Source organism: Peromyscus californicus, unplaced genomic scaffold, assembly GCF_007827085.1.
Source record: "Peromyscus californicus insignis strain IS unplaced genomic scaffold, ASM782708v3 Scaffold_3__1_contigs__length_106647218, whole genome shotgun sequence".
Classification (NCBI taxonomy): Eukaryota; Metazoa; Chordata; class Mammalia; order Rodentia; family Cricetidae; genus Peromyscus; species Peromyscus californicus.
The window spans coordinates 14,978,427-15,003,341 of record NW_026294551.1 but is presented as its reverse complement, the minus strand read 5'-3'; the positions used below and the strand labels follow the sequence as shown (position 1 = coordinate 15,003,341).

Genomic DNA, 24,915 nt, shown 5'->3' with positions numbered 1-24,915 from the left:
GGTCCATCACCTGCTGAGGACCGAGTCTGTGGGGAACATTTCATTTCCAAACTATAGCAAGCTTTTACAAAGGGTGTGGTTTATTGCAAGTTCTGATTGGTCTTAATAAAAACTCGGAGTCATGTATCAGGGTGAAAGCTGAAGGATGAGAGAAGCAGAGCAGCAGCCACTAGAGACTTCTTACCTCTAGGAATCCTCACTCCAAAAGGGGCTGAGCTCCTGTCTCCTCCCACCCTATACTCCTCTCTCTGCCCAGCCAAATCACTTCCTGTCTTTATCTCCCTAGTGTTGGGATTAAAGACATGAGATACCAAGGGCTGGGATCAAAGGTATGTGCCACCACTGCCTGGCTCTTTCTCTTTTAGACTGGATTAATATTAATCAAGGCCACTCAGGGTGGCCTTGAACTCACGAGCTCTGCCTGCCTCTTCCTCCTGAGTGCTGGGATTAAAGGTGTGCACCACCACTGCCAGGCCTCGATGACTAACTAGTGGTGTAGCTCCACATTTTGATCTCCAGGCAAGCTTTATTTGTTAGATCACAAACAAAATATCACTGCAGTATAGGATTCAAGAGAACAGGGGACATTTTTTCAGGGAACCACAGGAGTTTAGAATATGTGAAAGTTGAGAATTCATGCTGGCAAATGACTGAGCAGGTGGAAGTCTTTGCTGGGCAAACACGGTGACCTGAGATGGATCTCCTGAGCTCACAGTGGAGGGAAGAAGACCAACCTCCAAGACACCTGCTCTGTCTCTGTCTCTGTCCCTCTTTCTCACACACACACACACACACACATACACACACACACACACACACACACACACACACACACACACACACACACACACACACACAGAGAGAGAGAGAGAGAGAGAGAGAATTTTTTAAGAGGTTTTATTTTATTTTTTGAGATAGGACCTCACTATGTATGCCTGGAACTTGCTATGTAGTCCAGGCTGGCATCAGCTCTCTTGGTCCACTGCCTCTGCCTCCTGAGTGCTGGAGTTAAACCGTGTCTGGCTCCAGCCTTTGTTTTTTAGTTTTATTTATGTGTATGTGTGTGTTTGCTCGGATTTGTATATGTGAGTACAATGCCTGTGGAGGCCAGAAGAGAGTGTCCAATCCCATGGAGCTGGAGTTACAGGCAGTTGGGAACCACCAGACTTTGCTGGGAACTGAACTCAGGTCCTTTGCAAGAACAGTATGTGCTCCTAACCGTTGAGCCACCTCTCCTGTCCTCCAAGTTAGTAAACATTTACTGAATGAAAACAGTGAGGATGAAGAAAGTAAACATTGAAATCAATGAATGACACAGGATACAGATTACATTTACAGATGTCAAAGGTAGGAGCTACAGTTGCTTCTAAAAGATCCCACAATTGCACCTTAGCAGAGGTAAGCATACCTGCTGAGGTTTATTATCAGATGAAAGTAATTATTATAGAATAACTTCTGTACATAGTTAGCTCTAGCTGGCTGCTACATTCAGTTTCAGTTATAGGCTACTAAACTGTATTTTGCCCAAACCAAGTGAATCTGCTGTTTACAATTACCCATTAAATCAAAATATGGTGGGTAGCTATGTCCTTTGAGCTGCATGGAGTTGTAGATGTAACCAACCTTCTTATTAAATAAGAAACACAGACCCAATGCAAAGAAGAAAGCCAAGAGGTCAGAGCTAAGAGCTAAAACCTTACCCTTCCTCCTGCAGTGGCCCTACCTCTCCGAACCAGAGCTACCCCTGTGTTAAAGTCTTTATATAGAGTTCCTGTTCTGCCTTCTCATTGGTTGTAAACCCAGCCACATGACTGCCTCGTCACGGCCTGTCTGTATAGGCCTCCAGGTTTTCCATGATTGGTATGGAGATTAAAGGCATGTGTATCCAATAATGGCTGTATCCCTGAACACACAGAGACTTACCCAGCTCTGCCTGCCAAGTGCTGGGATTACAAGCGTATGCCACTACTGCCCTGCTTTCCTATGGCTTGCTAATAGTTCTGACCCCCGGGCAACTTCATTTATTAACATACAAATAACATTTTAATACAAATAAAATATCACCATGGAGTGTAGGATTAGACTGAAAGACGTGTGTGTGTGTGTGTGTGTGTGTGTGTGTGTGTGTGTGTGTGTGGCAACCGCCGTCTGCTTTTGTATTTGGTATATCACAGAGCACCCAGAGTGGTACTGTCTGTCAGCCATCAAGCCACTCACTTTAAAAGTGGGGTGGACCTCAATTATGGCTACCTTTGCCTCAGTTTCCACTGCTGCTTAACCTCTCCATTAGTAGGGACTTAAAAAGAACATGGATTTATCACCTTGCTTGGGCTTGGCTTGCTTTTGTTTCTCTGTTCTGGGTTTTCAAGGCTGGGACTGGGATGAAATCTGCTCCCATACTGATGCAGGTGGTTGGCAGAATCCAGTTTCTGGTGATCTTAGGATTGATACCTTTGTCTCCTTGGTGACTTGTGATCGTGTAAGGACAGACTGATGCATCACATGTGACTCTGTCATTGCTTATTTAATAAAGCCCCAAATGACGGGTATTTGCATCTTAAGCATTTATCACACATATAGATCATACTGTGATGAACATCTGTGCCCAGATCACTGATTATTTCAATTGGATAAATTCCTGGAAGTGCAATTACAGTATTAAAGTCTCGGTACATTTTTGATGCTTCTGATCTATATTGCCAAATTGCTGCCTAGCAATTAACTAAATTTTCCCTCAAAATCATCAGTGTCTCTTTTGCTTTTTTTCAGAGAAAATTGAATACTTTGAGATACTATGAATCATACTGGAAAAAAAAAAATCAAACCTTGTTAGTATGGTTCTCGCCCTATGAGTAGAACACTGAGATTTTTTCTTTTTGAAAAGCAGCTTTTATGTTTTGTCATTTCATTTTTAGAGCAATTTTAGGGATGTTACCATGGGATAGAAATCGTTGTATTGATTGCACATTTCATTGTAGTTTCAGCACTTGGGAGGCATAGAGGCAGGAGGGTCACTGTGAGTTTGTGGTCAGTCCATTCTATCACAAATTCTAGGCCAGCCAAGGTACATAACAAAACCCAAGCTACCCCCCCCAAAAAAAAATTATTAAAAAGAGAATTTGAGGGCCTGGAAATATAGCTCAGATGGGAGAGTGCTTGTCTAGGATTCATAAAGCCACCTCTAGCACCCCATAAAACTAGGTATGGTGGCCATACCTGTAATCTCAGCACTTAGGAGGTGGAGGCAGAAGAATCAGAAGTTCAAGGTCATCTTTAGCTACATAGCCAGTTTGAGGCTAGCCTGGGATACCTGAGAATCTGTCTTAACAAAACAGGGGCTAGAGCGATGGTGCAGAGGTGAAGAAACTCTGCACAGTCATGAGGACTGGAGTTTGCATCCTCACACATGCACAATAAGCCTGTCATCTCTCAAACTCAGTAAATTAAGCTCTAAGAGATTGAATATCCTCTTCTGACCTCTGTGCCTATGCACCCACCCACAACTGAGCTCTTACGCAAGTGTGTGTGTGTTCACATGCACACACAGCAAGATAAAATAAATCTTAAAAAAATAGTATATTTAACTTTATTTTATGTGAATTGGTGTGAATGTGTCAGATAACCTGGAACTGGAGTTACAGACAGTTATGAGCCACCATGTGGTTGCTGGGAATTGAACCCAGGTCCTCTGGAAGAGCAGTCAGTGCTCTTAACCACTGAGTCACCTCTCCAGCCTTGATAAAAATAAATCTTTAAGATAGAAACAAAAAGGGATTTTAGGTATCATCAGTTTTGAAGCAGAAAACTAAAGATACAGCAGTGTTGCCTGAGAGGGTGTGGACCTAAAGAAAGTCAACTTGACATTGTCAAAATAGTTCCTGATTACAGCCTGAGAGTTTTCAAATATTAATTGTGAGTATTTATGTTTAGTTTGCACATGCTGAGGAGATATTCTGTTTGCTAATGTTAAAACATGCTTAGGAAAAAAAAACATGCTTAGGTTATCTTGTATTTGTTTTTTTCTTAAAGGGGAAAAGCCTTCATCATCCCCAGAGCGACCATTTCCAGAATGATGGTGTTGGTGAGTAGAACTTTTATTTCTTTAAACAAAATTTGCTATGGGAAAGAGCTTTCTGTCTTTCTGTCTGTCTCTCCTCTGCCACCCCCCCCCATCTCTGAGGCATATAAAGATAAGAACTTCGTAGTTTTAGTGAATTCTTTTACTCTTTTATGACATGTTAATTTCTGAAATGTGGTCAGATTGTAGCTACCAGCACACAGCCTTTTACACAGCATCAGTCTTCTCCAAGTATTTCTATCCTATAAATGTGATGACATAAAAATTTCAAGATAAAGTTTATTAGAACCATCTTGAAGGCCCTGTGATACAGGCATCACCTTCACTCCATGTGTGACTGAGTCACAACCGTAAGTCAGAACTTGGTTCTGAGGAACTGTCTGCTCCCAGTCTTGAGGCTGCTGCTGCTGCAAGGTGCGCACTCACGCTTCCGTGTCTTGAAGTCTTACCTCCAGCTTCTCAGAAGTTAACACTGCAGGCTTTGGAAAGTCCCCTGCGCACAGCTGCAGCTGACGTTCAAGAGCCCTGTGGAACGGTTTTCTAATGTGCTTTATTCTGCACACTTGTTCTTTGGTGGAGGCGTTTCATGGGTCTCCTGGGAAATGTGTTTTTGCTATGGATGATTAGAGCATTTCTGTCAAGGTCAATGTGTCCAGCTATTGAGTCTCCTTTTTTTGGTTTGTTTTACAGTTCAGCCCAATCCTTCTGTACTCATTGGCAATCCTATTAGAGCATTTACACCTCCACCCCCTCTTGGACCTCACCCAAGTTTGGGAAAGTCTCCAAGCCCCGTTCAAAGAATAGATCCTCACACCGGGACAAGTATTCTTTATGTACCTGCTGTCTATGGAGGGAATGTGGTCATGTCGGTGCCTTTGCCTGTAAGTGGACGTTTGAAATACTTTCTCCTGAGTCAGGTAGTGCCAGCCTTTGCTTTTCAGTGCTGGGCATCAAACCAAGGGTCTCTGAATGCTCAGCAATCACTACTGTGCCACACCCGTACCCATATACTCTTTTATTTTAACTTTCCAGTGCCCATGAGATTCTTTTAAAGTAACTCGTTTAACTACTAAGTTTTGAAATGTTCAAAGAAATGTGTATTATTATGTGTAACTTGTTGGTTTACCATAGAATATGAAGAAGTCTGTGAGCAGTATGTTTTAATTCAGAAGCCTTTGAATTCTTCTGAAATATTTTTTTTTCCTTCCTGAGGAGAATTGTATAAGTGGTGCATTTATTTGTCTTTTGCATCTTATTCTCAATCATGAACTGTTCCTAAGCAGCAGAGTTATTGGAGGAGACAGAGACCTTTAGTTCTCTTGGGTCTGAATTTGTCTAGGAAATCCCCAAGCTTTATGAAACATTAGTGTCACATGAGAACACTACTGAAATTCTGAGAAGAGATTTTTTAGAGGGCTTCCATCTTATATATAAACTCATTTTTATGTCTTTTTTGAAATGTTTGGTACTTTTTGTTCAAATTGTAGAAACATCAATATTTCTAAATTTAGAAGTTTTAGCCTAGGACACAGTTTATTGAAGTGAGGTAATTTCAGGCAGAGGTGATCTTGTCAGAGAGCTTTGGCACTCCTGCCCATACCCATGAAGAGAAAACTGCTGAGCTGCGAGCATTCTCGCTCTTGTCGGCCTTGGTAGGCCACAAGCATGGCAGCTAAGCAGCGTAATTGTCACACCTGTGCCTCACAGGCTTTGGACTTTAGCTGAGTTATTTCTTCCCGGACACCTGGCAACATGATACATGGTCTGCTTGAAATAGACTCTCGGTTAGGATTTCTATTTCGTTTTACTAGGTCAGAGAAGCTTTTAGTGTGTAAGATTTCTGAGAGTCTGCATCCAGCAGTTCTAACAGTGACAACAGCAGTTTTCATTACCATCCCATCTGTGGTACCCTGGAGAGATCATGTGTATCTAGGCAAGCTTTCTGCCTCTGTGAAGGGGCTTTAAGGTAGAGTTGAATCAATCAAAAGCACTAATTAACATAATGACCTGTTTGAATTTTGCCTGCTGTGAGTGAGCATTAAATGGTTGTTATTCATGAAAGGTTAGAATACCTACTCTCTGAGTTGAGAGGCCCTGCACTCCCTCTCTGTTCTTTGATCCAGTCTATTAAACTATGTAACCATGCAGTTTTCATTTGAAAAGATCATTTTCATGGTAATCAGTGTGTATGTCCTTGTGGAGGGAAAATGATTCAGGAGTGTAAACTGCTTTGACGTATTAGGGACTAAGTATCAGTTTCAAGTCCTATTTCCTTCTAACCCCCAGTGGTCCATTTTCCTAACATGGTAGATTTTGAGAATCAGGTTTGAGCCATTAAGGATGTATTAGTGATTCCATCCATTGTTACTGTTGAATAATATCAACATGGTAGTTAGGTAAAATTATGGTCTCTCTATGTGTATGATTGTTTTTTGCTAATCAACATTATATCAGTTTGTGTTCAGAAATATACTCAGTTCAATTACTTTATTTCTTATAATAATTTAGGTGCCATGGACAGGATACCAGGGTAGGTTTGCAGTTGATCCTCGGATTATTACACACCCAGCAGCGATGGCCTACAATATGAACTTATTACATACACATGGACGTGGATCGCCGATCCCCTATGGCCTTGGACATCACCCACCTGTCAACATAGGGCAGCCGCAGAATCAGCATGTAGAGAAGGATCAACAGGAGCAAAATCGAAACGGTAGGTGGAATCCCGTTAGACATCTTGTGGCTTCAACCCTCACCCTGGGTCCTTGAGTTAACGTTGTGTGTGGTGTGAGGTAAGGTCTGATACATTGGTGGGGTGTTTTGTTTGTTTGGCATGTCTATGGTCATTGGCTCCAGGATCATCTATAGAAAGTTCTGTTCTCCTGTCACTGGGCTACCTTGACACACATGCTCAAATCAGCCCACCATCCTTGGACTCTTTTTTTTCATTGGTGTCTGTTTGCATTAGTATTATTTGTGTCGGCCTGAGTACTGTAGTTTTGGACATGCTCCTAGGAAAACAGGCTGTCTAAGTGCTCCTACCTCATTCTTTCCCAAAATTGCCTAGTTCAGGCTTTTTTTCCATTTCCATAAACAGTTCAGAATCAGCTTATCTTTTTAAAAACAAACAAACAAAAAACACCAAAAGTTTGCTGGGCTTTTGATTTGGATTACATTAAGTTGTTAGGTCAGTGTTGGAATAATTGGGAGCTTAACAATATTAAGCCTCTGGTCTATGGACAGAGTATATGTGTCCCTATCTTTTTAGATCTTAATTTCTTCCAACATTTAAAAGCACTTTACATGTAAAGCCTTTGGGTAGAAAGAAGCTCGATTAAAATGACTGTTTTCGTGTAATGTCTTCCTCATTAGTACATTCCACAGTTCTGATATGTTGTCTTTGCATTTTTATTGAGTTAAGTATACTTTAAAATACTTTTGAATTTCTCTCAAAGTTAAAATAGATTCATGGACTGGGTGGGTTGGTGCTTGCCTGTAATCTCAGCATTGGGAAGACTCAGGCAAGAGGATTCTGAATTCCAAGCTAACCTGGCTGCAATGTAGTAAGACCCTGTTTCAGAAACAAAACCAAAAAGATTATATCCATGGGTTATTTAGGATGGTGAGTTTCAATTTCTGGTTATTAGTGATTTTCTAAAATGTTTCCTGTTACTGGTTCCTACTTTTAATTCCATCATGGTAAGAGAGTGTATTTTGTATGGCGTGAATCCTGTTGAATTCATTGAGATTTGTGGTCTGTCTTTATTAATGCTTTTTGGGTACCTGGAAGCACTGGAATGCTTAGGGTGAGCTGGTCAGGGTGGCTGCTCAAGTCTTTTGTGTCCTTGCTGGTTTTCTGTCTTTTCTGTCACTTTCTGAAGAGAGGAATTAATCTCTGAAAACAATGTATTTGTCTACCTTTTGTATTATTTTTCTGAGACAAAGTCTCAGCTAGGCTGGCTTTGGACTGCTTATATAGCCCGGGGGTGACCTTGAATTCCTAGTGTTTCTACCTTACTTCCCCCAAGAGCTGGGTTGACAGGTTTATTTCCTATGCCAGACTTGTCTAGGTTTTCTTTATGTTCTGTTCTCATAAATTTTAGGGGTCTGTTATTAGGAGATAAGCATTCAAGAGTATGTCCTTGGGTGACTCATTTAGTGTTACAGAATGACTGTTCCTGGTGATGTTCTTAACTCTGAGGTCTACTTTGGTTAACATCTGTGGAACTCTTGGGCTTTCTTTTGACTAATGACAGTAGTTCATATTTGTTTTTGACCCTTTGCTTTTAGCCTGTTTGTATCATTAAGGTACATTTCTGAGGCTGGGGCTCCAGTGCAGTGAGAAAGGCAGATTTCGTTTACGTTTTACCCATGGCACTGCCCAAAAGCAGCAGCTAAGTGTGGTGCTAGTTTATAATTAGTATTCCTTCTTTTGGTCCTGCCTGGCCTGGAACTCCACATAGACCAGGCTAGCCTCAGACTCAGAAATCTGCCTGCCTTTGCCTCCTGAGTGCTGGGTTTAAAGGTGTACACCTCTACACTGAAATGGAATTTTTTTTTTAAATCTTGGTTTCTGTGAGCTTGATGTTTGTAGGGTGTACTTATAATTCTACTTGATCTCTTTTGTTGGCTTATTAGTTATGACATAGTTAATAGTATTTTAGTTGCATTGGGGCTAGTACATATCTTTAACTTCTGTAGTATACCTTCCAGCTTATGTTCCACACACCGTGCCAAGTGAAAGGACTGACGAAAGTTCAGAGCTTCCTCTCTGGGCTTTGGTGGCCATGCATGTACTTCAATTTTCTTTTTTTCAGACAGGCTTTCTCTGTGTAGTTCTGACTGTCTTGGAACTTGCTCTGTAGACCAGGCTGGCCTAGAACTCACAGAGATCCACCTGCCTCTGCCTCCTGAGTACTAGGATTAAAGGTGTACACCACCATGACCCAGCGCATTTTACTTTTATGTAGGTTTATTTAAAAATATTACTGTTTTTTTTTTTTTTCAAAGTATCGTTTTACAGACTTACCTGGCAGTCTCAAGACCCTGGCTTCTTTGACGCCTAGCACAGAGGAAAGTGTGTGTGTGTGTGTGTGTGGGGGCATCATTAGCCTTATTTTTCATATCTATGTAATATACTGTGCTTTCTCTGTCTGCTTTAAAGGTTTTTTTTTTTTATACTGGTCTTAGCAATTTGATTATAATATGCCTTCGGGAAGGTTTCCGTTTGCTCTTTGGGTGTATGTGTATGTTGGGTCTTTTTATAGTTATGATGTTTGGAGATTTTCAAGGTTGATATCAGCAGATATTCTGTCTGACCGCCTGCCCTCTGCTCTTGTGGCCCCATTTACTCATGCATTCAGATTCGTAACATCCCCCAAAGCTCATGACTGGCCCTTTGTTGGTTCTTTTCAGGGTCTTTCTCTGTGTTTTGGTTTTGGTAGTTTCTGTTGCTTTTCTCCTTAGCTTGCCTTGTTTTTCTTATGCACTGTCTAATCTTCTGGGCAGCCATTAGTTTTTAACCTTGACCATTACAGATCCCATGTCTTCATGTGCAGTGATCAGTCAGCTCTGATGTGACAGTTCATTTCCAGAGTTCTGGTGCTGCTGCTAGAGCATTTCTCAGAAAACACCCAACTTAGGCTTAATTCTTTCAGACTAGAGCTCTTCACACTTGTGAAGTTAGGCTAGTCTACTCTAATTTTATTGAAAAACCTTACCCTGGCTTCCTCTGTCATCCATCACCTACTTACGTTCGAAATGTTTGCACACTGTAACTCCTGTTGCCATGACAGAATGGCTGAGGTCAGCAGTTCATAAGAAAGAAAGATGTGTTTGGGCTTCTAGTTTCAATGGATACATACGGTCCACCCTTGCTTTGTCCTGTTGCTGTGGGGCCTGTGGCCTCACAGGACATTATGATGGCATGTGTGCTGGAGGGGTTCTGTTTGCTTCATGGGAGTAGGGAAGGAGAAAGCCAGAGAGAAAGGGGCTGGAGTCACAAGCCCACTTCTGTCCTCTAGTCCCCACCTCATAAGGTTTCCTCTGCCCTGTAGCAAACAGGCTGGAGGACAAGCCTCTCCATGTGGGCTTTCAGGAAGCTTGTAGATGAAGCCCTAACAGTCAGCCTAGATTCCTTCAGTGAGTTGGATGGATCCATCATTTGGATTTTCACTTAATTGCATTTGCAAACGAACAAAGTGTTGAGCCTTTATGAGCGGGCAGGAGTACCAAGACCTTTTATATGTCTAGTTTTTAAAAAAATGAGACTGTAAATTCCTGGAGAGTGGACCGTTTTCTTTTTTATTTGCTGTTTTCAGGTTGTTTCTCCTTAGTGAAGCTTTTGCCCTGTCATTTTTCATTTATAACTTTTCCTTTTTGGCAGAGAAGCTGCAGCTCTGAAAACAGAGAACTAGAATGCACGTAGTAGTATAGAGTGGTAAGAATGAGTGCGTGTTGTTGAAACTATTCTGCTTTGTCTAGTGTTGAATGAATAGTCACTGGAAATATATTCACTGGAGATAATTATAAGGATTTAAAAATATTTTCTTAGGTAAAACTGATACAAATAACCCTGGACCTGAAATTAATAAGATCCGAACACCAGAGAAAAAGCCTACAGAGCCCAAACAGGTATGCTGCTCACATCAACTGAGTGTGTGGTTCTGGTGGGGAAGGTCTGATTGGCCCAAAGCATTTCCCACTTCCCGTGTATGATAAGCTCATTGTTTCAGTAGGGCATACCACCCTTCTCCTGTCCCATTGTCTTTCAATAAGTTATTTCCTTTGCATGTAAATATTTCTTCAGATTTTCTTCTTTTAAAAAATTTAAATATTCATTTCATTTTATGTGTATAAGTGTTTTGCCTACATGTATGTATGTGCACTACATGGGTGCCCGTGGAGGTTGGATGAGGCCATCAGAGCTCCTGGAACTGGAGTTAGACGGATGTGAGCCACCATGTGGGTGGTGGGAATTGAGCCCGGGTCATCTGCAAAAGTAGCAAGAGCTCTTACCTGTTGAACTGTCTCTCCAGCCCCCTTCCTCAGATTTTCTTTAATTCAGCAATAGACTCGAATTTATAGACTCCTCATGGTAAAAAGTTGTATGAAGACAGAGCTACAGGTGTCTCATTGACAGTGACTTTGGCCTGGAAAGGACTGTGGTAGTGACTCCCTCAGTGCCTGGCCTTGTCCTCCACACCCACTGTGGAGATCCTTAACCTTGTGTCTCCCCATTTGTCTGCTCTTCCTGCGTCTGTGCTGGAACAGGTTGGAGAAGACCGTGTTGTTGGTGGAAGTAGTGTGGCTGGAAGCTATGTGTTTCAATTTCAGCGAGACTCCGCCCTCTCCTTTCTTGGGCAGTGCTTAGCTCCTTGGTCCTGGTTCCTCAGTGGCTCTTCTCTAGCCTGGCACCTCACAATGTAGAAATGACTGCTCTAGACACACCACCGTCAGGGTTGTACCCTGCTAGTTGATGCTGGTTTATGCATAGTTTTAGCTATGCATAAAAAATGCATAACTCACTTTTTATGTGTCCTTGAGCCTCTTTACTTTCTTAGCACCGGCCGAAGATGAAGGCCTCTCGAGTTGACTGTCCCTGTCCTCCCCAGGTCACCTCACTAGCTCCAGGCTCTCAGCCTTCTCAGTTGTGTCGACTCCTCCCACTCACTGATTCTTCCCACACTGCTTGCCATGCACTTACTCATGTTCTAACCTCAGATGTGAACCCTGGCTGGCAGACTTTCAAAGATGCTTTCTCCTGGCATGTGGCTCAGTGGTAGTGTCTACCCAGCACGCACAAGACCCTGGGTTCAGTGCCCAGTGCCACACAACCACAGCAAAAGAGTACAGAAAGAAAGATGCATTCTTTGACCTCTGCCTCCTGGTGTCTCGTCTTAACCCACACGGTCTAGGTCTCACGGTGACTGTGTGCCCTATGCACTGTCTCACCACAGCTCCTGCTTCTTTGGTTGTCTCACTTCGTTGTTTTCCTTAACACACCATTTTTTTTCCCCTACAACTCTCTGTTAGACGCCTTCTGGGGTTTTGTTTGTTTGTTTGTTTGTTTCTTGTAATACATTCCCCTCTCCTCTCTCCTCATGACCCTAGCTCTCAAGTTGTGATTTCCCAGAGTTCTGTGTGGTCCCACTTCTCTTTGAAGTCTATGGCTGATGGCTTGAACCTAGTCTGAGTTGTGTCTTTAAGTGCCCACATCATAAGAAAGACTTCAGTTTGGATCCCCAACCTGTGCCTAAGCAGCTCTTCTCTGTCTTCAGTCTCAAGTACCCAGCATGTCTGACTGACAGAGGCCAAAGATGGAAGGCATATTGTAGGAGGAACTGCGGCGTGAGCGAGGCAGCCAGGAAACTTCCTGATTGAGTCAGAGGTCTGCTGCAGAGAAAGTCAACCTAATAACAGGGGTCTGAAGCAGCCCGCATCTACCGCTGTCCCTCAGCTCCTTTCCTCTGAATGTCTGTCCAATGCCTCTTAATACCGAGGCACTGAATTAAACAGAGCTTGGAGTTCTTTTTTTTTTTTTCATGTTTCCTGCGCCCCAAAGCAAAGCATCAGGATGTAAAGAAACTGGAACATGGCTAGCAGGTAGCCTTGTTTTCTAACAGAAATTTAAAAGTCACAACATGACCGACACTTAGCTATCTTGATTCTAATTTTGATAGCACCTAGAACTAGCACTTAGAACTTAGCTGCCTCCAACTACATCTGCCACTGCTGCTTCCACTGAAGGATCCTAAAGTGCCATTTATTCCCCCTCCACACCCTTCTCTCTCTCTCTCTCTCTCTCTCTCTCTCTCTCTCTCTCTCTCTCTCTCCCTCCCTCTCTCTCTCCCTCTCCCGGAGCTGAGGACCCAACCCCTACACCCTTCTCAATCACACATCGCATTCACTTTCTCTGCAGCTCCTTCCTACTTCAAGATCATAGAGTATTGTGATCATGAGCTTCCTGTCTGTCAGAGTCAAAAGTGATGGAATCATTAAAACAGCAGTGTAGCCACAAACAGCCATGACGTGTGACCATAGCCTTGTGTGTGTGGTCAGAGTGTGCACATCAACAGTGTCTTTTGGAGAGAGTTGTGTCTCTGGCTAATGTAGCTTTGCCATCCACAAGATTATGAGTTGAATGAAGAAATGTTTGTTTATGAGGAACCTCAGTTAGGTTCTGAGATGTGAACAACAGGTAACCTAACAACTGCTTAGGAAGACCAGAGCACTTGGTTTTTTAAACACTTCATACACCCAGCAATCTCAGGGACCCAAAGGGCCAAGTGGTGAGGTGTGACTGCTCTTGGTGTATGATTGGCATTGCAACTGGCTGAAATGGCCTGGTCAGTATTCCTCGCTTAAATCAGGAACCCAGCTCCCCGTTCTGTTTTCCTGGGGGAGGGATCGGCACCCTGTCTAGCTTTACAGGCTTTGACTAAGCAAGCACCCTGCAATTCTCACTGACAAGATGACACCCGACAGTTTATGGAGGGGCTTAACAGCTGGAGGAGAAAAAGGGTCACTTTACATATTGTTTTTATTTTTCACATTATCAACACTTACAGTCAAACTTGCATTTCAAGACAACCACGCTTTTTAACTTCAAACTTTTTCTTCGGTGGTTCTCCAAAACTTAATGGCATCAAACTTGATATTTGCGCTCAGGGTTGAGTCAGTCAGGGTCTGTGTGATTGATGTCAAGAAGGGGAAACTAACATGTTAAGAAGCAAAGATCTAGCTCTATGAACAGAAAATGTGTACCCGACATCTGCTCTGCTACTTCTCCCTTTGTTTATTAGAACGTTCTTCTCTCCCTGGAGCACCCCAGCTTGTTTGGGAATACTCGGCTCAGACGCCATTGCTTTTCTGAAGGTTTCTTTACTTTTCTTAGCCCTAGTATCTTATACGACCCCTCTTTCCAATGTCTCTTGTGTTTATATAGAGCCTTCACTTTTTCTGTAAAGGGCTAGACAGTCTCAGGCTTCATGTTCGTGGCGTGTATGTTCAGCTGTTCAGAGCTGTTCAGCTCTGCCATGGTAGTGTGAAAGGAGCCATGAATGACATGTAAATGGTTGACTGTCTGTGTTCCAAGAAGACCTTATTTACAGGTTCAGGGCACTGGAGCCAGAGTGCCTGGGCCGAATGTAGCTCCTGCTCTAAGCTCTTGAGGGTGTATACTGACTTTTACTGTTGCTTTTTAATCTTCAGAATCAGACACAGTGCACTTAATAGCCCCCCCCACCCCCGGAATGTTAAGAGAAAGAATGTCCACCTATGTAACGACAAAAGCCAGCAGCCGTAATGGTTCTACAAAGGTGACATGGTATCTAAGTTCATTTGAAAGTTGCCAGAGACACAGTTTTTATTAATGTTGATTTGTTTGGAGAAGTAGATTGGATATATTAAAAACAATAAAATCAGAGGGAAAGAGCACATTTTGTTGATTTATATCTGAAGGAAATTAATGGTTCTCTTTCTAAGAAAGAAAGTGTGAAATTGAAAATAGTATAGCAGGAATTAGAGTGGCCATTTTAATAAAACGGCAGTGGCTTTTCTTCAGACTCAAATTTAATATGCTGTGTTTCCTCTGTCATCTTTTTTAATTTATAAGAATATGCCCTTATTTGATTGTCAAAGGTGATTGATTCTGCACCTCAGCACTCCCATTGCTGCTGATAAGAGCATATTACAGCCTTTAAGTGGGGTGTGCTTGGGAAAGGATGAAAGCCGCTGAGTGAACTCAGGGTTTTTTGTAGTTAAAATTGTTTCTTGTTTTTGTTTTTTCTTCTCTAGGTTGATTTGGAATCAAATCCACAGAACAGAAGTCCTGAATCACGTCCCAGCGTTGCTTATTCCAATATGAAATTTCCTCGAAAAGATAATCTCAACCCACGACACGTAACTCTTCCTCTTCCTGCACCACACGCACAGTATGCAATCCCTAGCCGCCATTTTCATCCGCTTCCTCAGCTACCCAGGCCACCATTTCCCATTCCCCAGCAGCACACCTTGTTAAATCAGCAGCAGAATAATTTGCCTGAACAACCAAATCAGGTGGCACCCCAGCCAAATCAGGTGGCACCCCAGCCAAATCAGGTGGTCCAGCAGCAAAGCCAGGCACCACCACAGGCCCCGCAGCCACTGCCTCAACTCCCTCCTGCATTTCAGGCAGGGTCTACCAGTGCGTTTTTCAATAATGCAGCTGCTCACAGACCACAGTCTCCTGCTGCAGAGGCTGTGGTTCCCGAGCAGCAGCCACCTCCCGTGCTTCCTGACGGTCACAGTCCGCTGAGAGCCATCACACAGCCTGGTCCCATCCTGGCATCTCCTCTGAACAACTTTGTTGATGAGAGCTCCCCAGGATTGCCTATAGGAGATGCTTTGGGTAAGCTTCCCTGTCACGATGTCACATGTGAAGAGTCCCCAGGTTATTTGCTGAACACGGCACGTCCTATACAGTTTACTCTAGGCCAAGATTGATTCATGTCTCCAAATAATGCCAGAAAACCCAACCAATTAGTATAATAAAATTTGACTTCAAGTGTTATATGTACATATGTATATAGTAACTATCCAGGTGACGTTATTTACACTAGCATCGGTACTGTAGCTCTGGGCTCTGGCAAATTTAGGAAATAACTTTTACCCACCCTAACTGTAGCTATTTCTTTGTCTTTGTGGAGAAAATCTGGGTGTAAAGGTCTTTGCATAAAATTAACTTGAAGCCCCAAATGGACAAAAACAATTTTCTACATCTCCTTCTACAGATCGAGTACATGGAAGTGTAGCTCTGGAGACACTGAGGCAGCAGCAGGCCCGGCTGCAGCAGTGGAGTGAACAGCATGCCTATCTCAGCCAGGGCAGCATCCCGTATCCACACCATCACCATCCTCACCTCCCGCATCTTCCCCAGCCTCCCCTTGGCCTCCACCAGCCAGCAGTGAGGGCAGAGTGGAAACTTGCTGGCAGAGTTGAGGATGAAGCAGAGACACCATTCTCAAGGTATTCTGGCAGCCCAGGGCCAGCCTGGGCACGAGCTGAGTTTTCTGCCTCGCCCTAGCCCGTTAGCTCTCAGTTGGAACACAGTCTCAGATAAGTCCAGTGTTGGCCTTGCTGGTGGTTACCACAGAGTCCTCTCAGTTGACTCTAAAATATGGAGAATTTAGACGTCATTCTTGTACAGATCTGCTCCTTGTCTGTTATCCAAAGAAACAAACCATTACTGGACTGTGTGCTTGTTGTTGTTTGTTTACTAGTAAATAAAAGAATGAGGACAGAAGGAAAATTTAAAAATTGTACGTTTATCATTAATTTCTTTATCTAGTAGGGTAGTTGTCTAACTTCCTAGAGCTATAGGTTTTCTGAGGATTCACTCCTGACTCTGAGTGTATTTGTGGTCAGCATCATGTGACTGCTATAAACTGCTTCCTCCTCACTGGAAAACACCGACTGTCACTGTGGCCCTTAAAGTTAGTTTGTTCCTTTCTTTCTTCTTCTTCTTCCTCCTCCTCCTCCTCCTCCTCCCCCCTCCCCCTCTTCTTCTTCTAGCATTTATTTCTATTTTTCAAGTATACAAATTTTCTTTGATTGATTTTTTTTATTTCATGTGTGTGAGTATTTTGCCTGCATGTATGGTATGTGTACCATGTGCATACCTGGTGCCTGAAGAAACAGAAGAGGGCATTGGATCCTTTAGAACTGGAGGTAGAGGTGGTTATGAGCCACCACATGGGTGCTGAGACTTGAACCAGGGTCCTCTATAAGAGCACAAGTGTTCTTAACTGGTGAGCCATCTCTCCAGCCTCTTAGTTATTTTTATTTCTGCATGTATGGGTATATATGTGTGTGTACGGGTGTGTACATGTGTGTACGGGTGTATGTGTGTATGTATGAATGTGGGGGTCAGAGGACAGCCTGTGGGGAGTTGGTTCTTCTATCATGTCTGCCAGGGATTAACTTGGATTGTCAAATTTGGTGGCCAGCATCTATACCTACTGAGCTATCTCCCTGGCCCGTGGTGGCCTTTTATCACTTCCAGTTTTCATGTTGAGGCAAGGATGGACCCTTTTATGCAAAGGTAAAAACCAGTTAGGTAATTAACATCTTTACTGAGCATCTCTAGTTCAGAATCTGTTGGATGTCAATATTTAGTTTTGGATTAATTAATGGAAACCCTAATTAGGTATTGTGATTTGGTTTGCAGAAATCACACATGTGGTTGACTCGGCTCTTCTTAGTGCAGTGGGGGTCTCTCTATGAGGTTTTCCCTCACATTTTCTTGTTTTTGTGTAGGTTTCAAGACTTACTCAGAGAGCTGTCTCATCGTGACCAAGGTGACACCCGAGAACAGACTGAAATGCCACCACCTCAATCAAGACTTTTGCAATACAGACAAGTTCAGACCAGAAGCCCACCAGCAGTCCCGTCCCCCCCTTCCACCACAGACCACAGCAGCCACTTTTCTAACTTTAATGACAACAGCAGAGACATTGAAGTAGCCAACAACCCAGCATTCCCACAGCGCCTCCCACCTCAGCTCTTCGGCTCCCCCTTTTCGTTGCCATCTGAACACCTTGCCCCACCTCCCCTGAAATACCTGGCTCCTGAAGGAGCGTGGAATTTTGCTAACTTGCAACAGAATCACTTAATAGGGCCGGGTTTTCCCTATGGCCTACCTCCATTGCCTCCCAGGCCACCGCAGAACCCTTTTCTACACATACAGAACCATCAACATGCTATTGGTCAAGAGCCCTTTCACCCCCTGTCACCTCGCACAGTATCTTCTTCTTCGCTCCCCAGCCTAGAAGAGGTAAATGCCTTTCAGTGGTCTTCTGTCTTGGGATCAGTTGGCTGTGAACAAACACTGTTGCTATTTACCCATTTGATAAAAGGAGATCTTACCAGATACGATATCTTTTTTTTTTTTTCCTTCGGTTTTTCAAGACAGGGTTGGTTTCTCTGTGTAGCTTTTGGAGCCCGTCCTGGAACTCACTTTGTAGACCAGGTTTGCTTCGAACTCACAGAGATTCATCCGCCTCTGCCTCCCAAGTGCTAGGAATAAAGGCAAGCACCACCACTACGTGGCCCAAATATAATATCTTTAAACAATAATCTTTTCATGGAAAAATATTTTAACGTCTACCTCATTGTTCTATTTCAGATTTTGTGTGTGGTATTGTTGAAACATGACACCTCTTGAAAGTATTTTATTGCTGTTTGGGCGTGTTTGACATCTGAGGATGCTCATATATGAATAGTGTTGGCCTTTTTACTCTGGGGAAATGGACCTTAGTGGCTTATCTTTTTATTAGGTCAATTTTGATAACCAGTACTTTCTAAAGATGTGGTTTTTCTAGTGAGTGGCCAGTTCCAAGCACCAATTCCCCCACCTGTCTTCCTGAGGTTTTAGTGGGATGTTACTTATGAAGCAGTGGGCACCCAGTCAGACCAGTTTCCAAATGTCACAGCACCCTGTCAATTAGCATAAGCCAGACTGCTAAGTGAGTAAGCATCTGGAGATAAGCTCAGCTTTCACCATAGGACTCTTCCATACTTCCACCTCCGCAGCAGTCACTGACATGAAGCATTTAGTGATTCCAGGGTAGAAGACTTTCAAAATGGCTGGAGAGATGATTCAGCAGTTAAGAATTCTAGGTGATCTTCCAGAGGACCTGGGAGGAGTTCCAGCACCCACATGATGACTCACTGTAACTCCAGTTCCAAGGGATCCATTGCTTCTGGATTCTGTGGGCACATGCAGGCAGAACATGCATATGCATAAAACAAAAACATAATAATTTCCAAAACTGTGGAGTGTGTAGACTGTTCTTGTCTAGCTGTTCCCAGTGAGCTCACAGTGACCAAGGATAAGACTGTGGAAAGGAAGTAGCTGTTAGTTACCGTCTCCTCTTAAAACAGGAGAAACGGTTACAGTTTTGTTTGTTTGAGATAAGGTCTTAGTATGTAGCCCAGGCTGGTCTTGTACTCAAATCCTGTGGTCCTGTCCTCTTACACACTTACATTGCAGGCATGTATCTCCATACCTGGTTTGCAATTGTGAAACATGATTAAAATGTCTTTCTTTGAGACAGGGTCTCACTGTGAGTTCAAGCTATCCTTGAACCAGTAATCATCCTACTTCAGCCTCTTTGAGTTCTGGGATTGTAGGCATGAGCCACCACACCTGGCTAACACAGATCTTTGGATGTAATCTTCCAACGAGTCATGAGATGTTATAGCAAATTATTGTTCTGTGAGAAGGAGGCCTATTCTGCTCCCCCTGCCACCAGTGCAGGCTGATTTCCAGGGCTGCCATAGAGCTGGAGAGCAGAGAATCTGACCTTTACCACAGAACTGGTTATTTTTATGAAATTCTCTGGGTTTTCTTGACTGAATGTTCTCAGAAGCTGCTGGTTTTTAGTTGCCTAGCCCAAAGAGTTGTTGATGCCTTTGGCAGCGTTGGTTGGCATCTTTATGGAAAGTAGGCATTGGCATCCGGTACTGTGCCACTTTCCTGACACCAGGTGTGACACCTCGCCTCTCTTGTTGAGGGTGCTCATACAACTGTTTGGTGGGGACTGTGTCCCTGTTCTCACAAGGTTGCACTGTTTATGCTTTGCTAAGCACCACTTCATACTGAACAGTCGACTTTAATCACTGAGCTTTTGAAGTGGTCCATGACTCTGGAATTTAACTTCTTTGTACCCTGTTGCTTTCAGTGTTTGCTATTTTTGTGTCGCTGTGAGTATTATAAATACCTACCTTCATTTGTCAGTGAGTTCTTCTGCTTTGCAAAAACACTTGGTCATCTTGCTTCTGACACTAGGTTCGTGAGTGATGACTAACTTGCAGCAATTGAAGAAATTCTTTGACAAGGAAAATATTATTTTTACCACATTGTAGATTTTGACATTTTCAACGTATTAGGGTAAGTTCTGTGTGTTCAGAATGATCTTGCATGAATCATCTCACACAGTGAATGACATATGTTCTCACTGCTTATTTCCGACCTTTTGAAATAATTTCTTTAAATTTAACAATACAAAGAAAGTTACTTTCTTCCCTCCTGTGGATTCTTTTCTTGCCGGAAACTTGGTGGATGCATCGGACACGATGAAAACACTTGCATGTTAGTCGAACAGTTACCTTAAATGGAGATTTTGTTTCTTCATATTTTGTTGGACTAGGTTTTTGGTTTTATACTTATCTTTTGAGACAAGATTTTGCTCTGTAGTTCAAGCTGGCCTTAAACTGTGGTCATCCTACTGTCTCACCCTCCTGAGTGCTGGGACGGCAGGCATGGACCACAAATACTCAGTTGTAATTTTTATTTTCTTCAGAAAAATGAAATGCATGGCCACTATAAAACATATAGAAGCCAGAAAAATCACCCCGCTTTGCTACATAAAAATAGCTGCTGTAGCATTTTATTTAGCCTTTCCTGGTGGCCACAGATGAGAGTGTGTGGTGGGTTAACCTAGGGGGTTGATTAACTGTCATGGAAACTGGATACAGCCATGCCCCGCATCCTTGTGCCCTGCATTGCCCCGTCCAGTCTGCCTTTCCCCAAGCTCAGGGCACTCTGAATGGGACTCTGGTCTTACAGACTCTGTTTTCAGTTCTGAGAGTAATTCTCACTTTCTAACTAAGGCTGAACCTCACTGGTTTTCCTTCTTCACTCCAAATTCAGTGGAAGCTGTAGGTGGCCTTTGGCTGTGTGGATGAGGCTGGGACACACAAGATGCTGCCTTGTCCTGGGGCAGGCCCTGACCATTCTTAGCTGGCAATAGATGAATGAATTATTCCAGTTTGACTTCAAATACTAGTGCAAGTTTGGGATCATGGTTTAATTTCCCTCCAGATACTTCCTAGTTATCTTTATACCTTCCCTGGCTTGTGGTGTCATCACTAGCTAGAAGTAGCTTTCCTTTTAAATGACAGACTCTTTATATAGCATTGTATTCTGCTCCAATGTCAGCTGGCGAGAAAATGCAATCAAAGAAGTCCATTCTTAGCTTTGGGACCTCTGAGGGCTCTATTTCTGGTGGGCTCCATGAAGAGTTTTTCAAGGCTGGAGAGACGGCTCAGTGATTAAGAGCACTTACTGTTTTTGCAGAGAATCAGGGTTCGGTTCCCAGCACCCCCACTGTGGCTCACAACTGCCTTATAACTCGAGCCCCAAGGGATCAGACACTCTCTTTTGGCAGGCCTCCTGTATGCACATGGTAGGCTTACACACATACACGTAAGTTAAAAATTTCTCTGAAGGCTGATCTGATTTTTATTTGTGTGAAAATACTCGTTTTACATGGTATGACCTCACCTCTGAGGAGGAAGGCATTCTTCAGCATCTCCTGTACTGAAATTACTTTCTGGTCTTTGTGTTCGTTTTCTCCTTCAGCTTCTCTGTTCAGTCCTGTGACGCTCTTAACTTAAATGAGGCTCGGTGTTGTAAGCTAACACGCAACCTTCAGGGGTAGTGTGAAGGTCATGTGCTGTCTTGTCTCTTCATGTTTCGTAAGCATGCGCACACAAGAGGAGGAGGCCATTTTGTGGTTCTCCTACTAGTGGGAGTTTAGGATATCTTTGTCAACCCTTTCTCTTCCTCATATACCTGTCAACCCTTTGTAGATTCCTCTTTGAATTATGTTAAACTTAGAGCTTAAATTGGAAGGAATTCTATCCCTGGAAATTCTTCCAGTTTCTCCCTTAGGAAATCTCTCTCTCTCTCTCTCTCTCTCTCTCTCTCTCTCTCTCTCTCTCTCTCTCTCTCTCTCTCTCTCTCTCTCCCTGTCTGTCTCTCCCCCCCCCCCCGGGTGATTTTCTGTTTCTCTTTAAACATTCGGTAGTGTCTTCATCTCCGGCCCCCATAGGATAGTGTGTTGTTTTATGCTCTGTTCGCTCTTGTGGATGCAAGCTTCTTGCATTATACCTTTCAGGCAATTCATCTGGAAAGAAAAATCCTCCTTCTCCTTAAGTGGCTGTAGATTTGTCAAGTTAAAACCTTGCGTTTTCCCCAGAGTGTGTGGTCCTGAGACTGGCACAGAACAGTTTCCAACTCAGCTGTGCTTCACTCGGAAATAGTCTGATTCAAGAAATAAATGGAGAAAATGAAAAGGTCTTTTCAAATTGTCACTGTACCAATCAGAATTGGTTTCTGAAATTGCACATTTTTGTCTGCAGTGATGATGTTATCCTAAAAGCCTCATTAGAGAATTGGGTCCCAGCTGGGGGTGTGGCTGGTGGTGAGCACTTGCTTAGCATGCATAAGACCAAGGGCTCCGTCTCTGCTTGGGGGAGTGGAGGCATTAACTATGACAATGCTCCTGGGGCTGCTCATTCTTGTCAGCTGTCAGTCAGTCAGCATTAGAGATGATCTATGCCTCTGCCTTGAAATAGTTCTTGTTGTATCCTAGCTGTTGAACAATTTACTTTTTTCATTTTTCTCTCTAGCACTTGTAGTTTTGGCATTACTTAGTTTTGCTTTCCCTACGTTCTCTAGCCATCCTTATTCCTTAGAGCCAAATGGAGGGCTCTCATATTGATAAAAGCTTGGTTAAGTTTTGCCTCTTCTCACTGTAGATGTAGATATTGATAGCTTGTGATTTCTGCTGTGTAACCAGCTGGAAATACTGCCGTCTTCTTGGCTCAGTAAAGGATGGTGTGTAGTAAACCTCCTAATATAAGTAATAGTGATCAACAGATTGATACCTCCATTCATGCCTAATCGTCAAAGCTAATCATTGAGATGAGATGGTGAACTTTAATTAAAGCTCCTGGCACCGTAGTTAATGTGACTTGGAATTCCCACTAGAGCACTTAGTTTTTCCTTGGTGATTAGCTTTGGTAGCACAATTATAAATATAGAACTTTAATTAATATGCTAACCTTTTCCCCAGTCATTTATTTATACGCATCCATATGAAAGGATTTGCTAACCATAACATTACAGATATGTCTTAGAGTAGCAAGCAAATTAGAAATTTTACTTAAATTGACAATTATCTTAATAGTAATTTATACACAAATTCAGTAATCCTTTTTTTACTTAGAGTTCATATATTAAATTGTTTTTGAAATGTTAGCATTACATTTTTATATTTAGAAAGAAATATTAGCAGTAAAAATTAAAAATAATGATCATATGTTTAGTGATATAATGATGTCATAGTTCAACATGGAGTATTTTTATAAACATTTATTTATTTTTGTTTCATGATTTTGAGTGGTTGCCTGTGTGTATGTTTGTGCACTGTGTTTATGCCTGGTGCCTAAGGAAGCCAGAAGAGGGTGCTGGTTCCCTGGAACTGGAGTTGTAGATGCTTTTGAGCCACCATGTGGGTGCTGGGAACTGAACCCTGGTCCTCTGGAAGAACAACAAGTGCTCTTAACCACTGAGCCATCTCTGTCCCCAAATATCATTTATTTTAACTCCTTCTTTATTATCATCATTATTGAGTTACTGGGAATTGAACCTCGATCCTCATGCATGCTAGATCAAACACTGCCGCCCTGAGCTGTATCCACACCTCATCTTCAGCCAGTCATTTCCTTGTCTTTCCTTCTAAGACTTCTGTCAGGAGGATGCTGGGTGCCCAGGCTTCTTCAGTTCTCTTTCTTCCCTTGTTATATTATTCTGGATTCTTTTCCTTCCACACTCCCAAACCCCAGGCTGAGCATTTCACCCAGGGCCTTGTACATAGCAGTCAAGCACTTCACCTCCTATCCAGCAGCACTACCCGAAGACCTTTGGGGTTATTCTGCAATGGCAATACCTTTTCAACAAAAACCATTAGAGTTTGTTACTTTATTTTGCTTTATAACAAAAATCATTAGAGTTTGATACTTTATTTTGCTTTATATTTATAATAAAACTAAGGCAGTGTTTTGCAAAGAGCTTTTCACTTGCCTCAGCATTGTCTGTAACATTGGTGATCCTTCCATCCTGAGGTTTTTTTTTTTTATTAGATATCTTTGTACCAAACTGTAGGAACATTATTTTAGACATAAGATGATAACTTTATGGGGATTTAAGTTGTTAGTAGAACATGAGAGTGTTCCATAGTTGGAAGTTTCTTCAAGTAGTGAGAAAATTAAAAGATTGATTTAAATAATCAGTTATTAAATATGATGTTATGAGTTTTTATGACACAGAACGATACCTATGATTTTTTAAAAAGATTTATTTTCATTTTATGTGTATTAGTGTTTTGCTTGAGTGTGTGTAAGTGTGCATGTCTGGTGCTCACAGAGGCCAGAAAAGGCTGCCAGATTCCTTGCAACTGAGTTATGGATGATTACCAGCTTCCATGTGGGTATTAGTCTTTTGCAAGAGCATTAAGTGCTCTTAACCCCTGAGTCATTTCTTCAGCCTCTATCTATGATATGTCAATGAGAAATTACCAAGCAGAATGTATGTGGTAGGGTTTTGTTTTCAGTGAATGTGTATATCATATGCATGTGGAAGAAGAGGCAGGCAGTGTTTAGTTTCCCCGCTTTGGTGATGGTAACTTGGCTGCCGAGTTGAGGGTCAGGTATCAGTCTGACCGTTGACTGTAGTTCTCAACAACTTTCCTGGCCTTAACAGCTTTTCATCATTGAATACTAAATACTAAAATATAGTCTATATGGAAAAGGCAAATAAGTACTTAATTTATGTCCTTTATTCATGTTTAGGGTAATAAAGCAGTGCGTTAGCAGGATTCAAGGATGGTGTTGAGGTCTTTTTCTTCTTGTTTTCTCTTTGAATAGCATTCTGAATCAAGCATTGTTATGTATTTGAATTTTCAGCACATTGTAGTTGCATTTTTTGATATCTCATTCTGTATCTG

The 24,915-nt window shown here is 42.5% G+C and overlaps 1 protein-coding gene across 5 annotated transcripts in view; it reads left to right on the top strand.

Moving 5' to 3' along the window:
• Positions 1-24,915, top strand: part of Helz (helicase with zinc finger) — a 156,825-nt gene that overhangs the window by 118,222 nt on the left and 13,688 nt on the right. For all 5 annotated transcript variants that reach the window (XM_052759623.1, XM_052759626.1, XM_052759622.1 and 2 more), the window contains 7 exons: positions 4,030-4,081; positions 4,769-4,959; positions 6,587-6,794; positions 10,635-10,714; positions 14,879-15,470; positions 15,853-16,087; positions 17,378-17,894. In XM_052759623.1, the coding sequence (XP_052615583.1) occupies positions 4,030-4,081; positions 4,769-4,959; positions 6,587-6,794; positions 10,635-10,714; positions 14,879-15,470; positions 15,853-16,087; positions 17,378-17,894 (1,875 nt within the window). The remainder of the gene's footprint in view (positions 1-4,029; positions 4,082-4,768; positions 4,960-6,586; positions 6,795-10,634; positions 10,715-14,878; positions 15,471-15,852; positions 16,088-17,377; positions 17,895-24,915) is intronic.